The sequence below is a fragment of the Alexandromys fortis genome, unplaced genomic scaffold (assembly GCF_014885135.2).
Source record: "Alexandromys fortis isolate MF-2015 unplaced genomic scaffold, M_Fortis_MF-2015_v1.1 scaffold_0, whole genome shotgun sequence".
Lineage (NCBI taxonomy): Eukaryota > Metazoa > Chordata > Mammalia > Rodentia > Cricetidae > Alexandromys > Alexandromys fortis.
The window spans coordinates 46,245,411-46,249,266 of NW_026067949.1; the positions used below are offsets into that span (position 1 = coordinate 46,245,411).

Sequence of the window (3,856 nt, forward strand, 5' to 3'; positions counted from 1 at the left end):
AAATCATATTGTTCTGTCAATATAAATTCTATACTTTATTTTTAAAATTTGGATGCTAGGATGTGACACATAGTGCTTAAGGTTAAGTACTACCATTTTAGGAAACATTTTCTTGGTAAATAGTATGCATACATGTTTGCCTACATGCCTATTTAAACTAAAGGAATTGAGTCTGTCTTGGTTAAGACAGCCCTCTTCTGACCTACTGGCTGCCATATGCTCTGAATTTACAAATGGGCTTCTCTACCTGAAATAGAGGTAAATGTTGAATGCCAAATAAAATACCAAAAATGGAGAGGAAAACCGTAAAGTGCTTTTCACCCCCATCCTGACAACCTTAACAACTGATGTTAAAAACACAAGAGATTTCTCATATTGTTTTTATAATGTGATCTCTTTATTCAAAGCTTTTATTTTAAGGTATATTTGTTGGTTCTGTAGCAAGAATAAATAAAAAATAAACTTATGATAGTGACCTTGACCTCACAATAAAAGGCAAAATTCATTCTATACAAAGCTGTCACTTCTTAAGAATCTGTGGCTGAACTTAGTCTTCAAAAGTTGCGATGTATCTTGCTCCAATTAATAATGTCATGCTGCTCACTATGAAAAAACCCAAAGGCAGACAGGAAAAGACAGCACTGTCGCCATTCTTAGGAGCGTTGGGGGTAACCCAACCCATTGACTTCATCACCGCTCTCTTCCATGTTGAGTAACGAATTTCACTTTCTGTGGCTTGGATTTGGGGTTCGTACCGTTCCATCAAGACTGTGGGCATAGCCTCAGGTTCAAGACTCCAAACGTCTATCCCGTCTGCAGCTCCAGCTGCCATAGCTACTCCCAGGGCAGTCGTTTCGGGCATAAGAGACTTAATTACAGGAACGTGCAGAATGTCTGCCTGGAGCTGCATGAGGATTTTGTTGTTGGTCATTCCTCCATCTACCTGCAAGTGACTCAGTGGAATCCCACAGTCACGGTTCATGGCATCCACAATCTCTCGGGTTTGGAAACAAACAGCTTCCAAGGCAGCAAAGGCAATATGGCATCTATTGGTAAACTGAGTGAGGCCACAGATGATCCCTCTTGCACTGGGTTCCCAGTAAGGTGCATATAACCCGGAAAAGGCTGGTACGAAGTAGCATCCATAAGAAGATCCCACCTCTCTTGCAAGTTTTTCAACTTCGTCTGAGGTCGCTATAATTTCAAAATTGTCTCTTAGCCAGCGAATAACAGCACCGGCTATTGCGACAGAGCCTTCTAATGCATAAATTGCTGGCTTCTTTTTGCCTAGTTTGTAAGCTACAGTGGTCAGAAGGCCGTGTTCAGAAAAGACACATTTACGGCCTGTATTACATAGTAAGAAACATCCTGTTCCATATGTGTTTTTGGCTTGACCTTCTTGGAAGCACAATTGCCCTACCAATGCCGCAGATTGGTCCCCCAAACATCCAGATATTGGCACGCCTTCCAAGGCCCCTGATGTCATCCGGCCGTAGATCTCAGAAGAACTGCATATATTTGGGAGAATGTTCATTGGAATTTCAAAAAAGTCGCAGAGTTCGTTATCCCATCCCAAAGAGTGGATGTTGAAAAGCATCGTTCTACTAGCATTTGTGACATCTGTGCAATGAATGCCTCCATTGACTCCTCCCGTCATATTCCAGATGAGCCAGGAGTCGATTGTTCCGAACAGGGCTCTGCCTTCCTCCACAGCCTTTTGAATGGGTCTTAGATTATCCAGCATCCACCGCAGTTTCACGGCGCTGAAGTAAGTGCTCAGTGGAAGGCCTGTCTTAGTCTTGACGAAGTTGCTGTGTCCTGGGATTTTCTTACTGAGAGCCTCCACAGTAGTCTGGGTTCTGAGATCAAGCCACACCACAGCATTGTAAAGCGGGTCTCCCGTGAACTTGTCCCAGACCACAGTGGTTTCCCGCTGGTTGCTCACGCCGACAGCTTTAATGTTGGAAATATCAATGTTCACCCCAGCAAGTTTCTCGCACGTTCTCGCTATGCATTCATAGACAGACTGAAGGATTTCCTTGGGGTCTTGCTCCACCCATCCTTCTTTTGGAAACTCTTGATTCAGTTCCACTTGATGATGGCTAACTAGTTCTGCTGTTTTAGAATCGAAAACTAGAAAACGAGTGGAGTTAGTGCCCTGGACCACCGCTCCCACCAAAGGCCCCACCGCTGTTTTCTTCGAGGCTGCCATGAGTCAGTGGCATCTGCAGCTCAGGAACCGTTTCCATGGTGATGCCGGTTTGGAGGAGGCACAGCAACCAATCAGGGATGCTGGAGTGCGCAGGCGCAGCTGCCAGTTTAACAGCTCCCTGACCTAGTCACCCCACCCCTCGCCCAAGCCCCGCCCCTCGCCTCTCCCTGCCATTCCCTGGGATTTATATGAAAATATTCACTATGTACTTCACTCTTGCGTGTGTGTGGTTCTTTATTTCTGTTCTCTCTCCCTTTCTACCTGTGAACTATCCATAACATTTCTTATAGAACAAATATGTGGGACAGAGTCTTCCAACATCAGAACACGTGAAAAGCATTTTGTCTTACTAGTGAAAGCCAATTAGTTTCGGGCATATAATTCTAATTCCTTTCTCACTCCTTCCTTTTAAGAACCATGGAGCGGAGCAGCTACTCCTATAACATCACTTCCCGTTCCAGGTATGTTTCTGTCCTTCTTGGTCTTAGCTTGCTTGTTTTTCTCTGGCTTCTCATAGAGTTTCCGTTTGTTTTGGTGGTTTTTTTTTTTCTTAAGTATTTTCCATCAGTTTTATCGTGATGTGCATTGTGGGGGTTTCTGTTTGCTTTCGTTTTGTTTTCTATTCTTTCTGTGCTGGGCGTTTTCTGTGTCCCTTGTGTGCAGATTCACAGCCTCCGTCAAGTTTGGAAAATTCTGGCAGTTATTTCTTCAGATATTTTCTTTGCTTTGTTTGCTCTCTTAAGGTCTCAAACCTCACAGGTTGAATATGTTTTGCAAGTTCACTGGCAATTCTGACTCGTTACAAAGATCTTTTCTGTCTGTATTTAAACTTATAGTTTATAATTGTTCTGCCTTCAAGTCCACTAACCTCCAGTTTAGGTCTGCAAGTCATTCCTAGAAGTTCAACTTAGGGATTTTTAGATATCTACTGAACTTTTCTTTGATGTGTGGGTCATTATTAGAATAGCTTTTAACCTTCATTTTCTGTTAAAACCTGTAAGCTTCTGTTCATTTTATTTTGTTGATTGTCTTATTATGGCCTGTATTTCCCTGCTTTTTTGCATGTCTGATCATTTGTAATTAAATGCCAGGCACAGTGGAGTTGTTGACCTGGCTGCTGGATACATTGCACCCTTTTAGTCAAACACAGTTTGTTCTGAGAAGTCAGGTAGTCACCTGGAAACAACTGCTTCTTTCCAGCTTTACTCTTTTTTTTTTTTAAATATTCTTTGGTAGCGTCATACATAAAACAACATGCTTAGATCATACCCATCTTTCGCTTCTTCCACTCCAACCAACTCCTCTGCAGTCACACCACCCCTTTCCAGTGCTCATGCCTCCTTTTAATGACCCTTTTGAGTCTAATTAATCCTGCCTACATGTTGGTGGCTGTTGGGTCACCCACTGCATTATGAACAACTTATTTCAAGCCATCCTCAAAAAGAAAGCTCATCCTTTCCCTCCCTGTAACCACCAGTGGTCAGTTTCTCCTCAGCTAGGAGGGGCACCACAAGAACCCCTCTCTACCACTCACCTTGCTCTCAGGATGTGAAGAAACCAAGATGGAAATGATCTAAAAGTTTCCTCCTTGCTTCTTACCTTTCATTAAATGGTACTAAATAGGTTGCTGGGGGAGAAAATTAT

General features: G+C 43.0%; 1 protein-coding gene across 1 annotated transcript; it reads right to left on the reverse strand.

Annotated features, from left to right (window-relative positions):
• Positions 1-547: 547 nt before the first annotated feature.
• Gk2 (glycerol kinase 2) lies at positions 548-2,212 on the reverse strand. The gene has a single exon (XM_050150261.1). It carries the CDS (start codon positions 2,210-2,212, stop codon positions 548-550), a length of 1,665 nt encoding a protein of 554 aa, XP_050006218.1.
• Positions 2,213-3,856: the final 1,644 nt, after the last annotated feature.

Coding starts and splice junctions, on each gene's coding strand:
- Gk2 (XM_050150261.1), bottom strand. CDS start 2,212: ATGGCAGCCTCGAAGAAAACAGCGGTGGGGCCTTTGGTGGGAGCGGTG.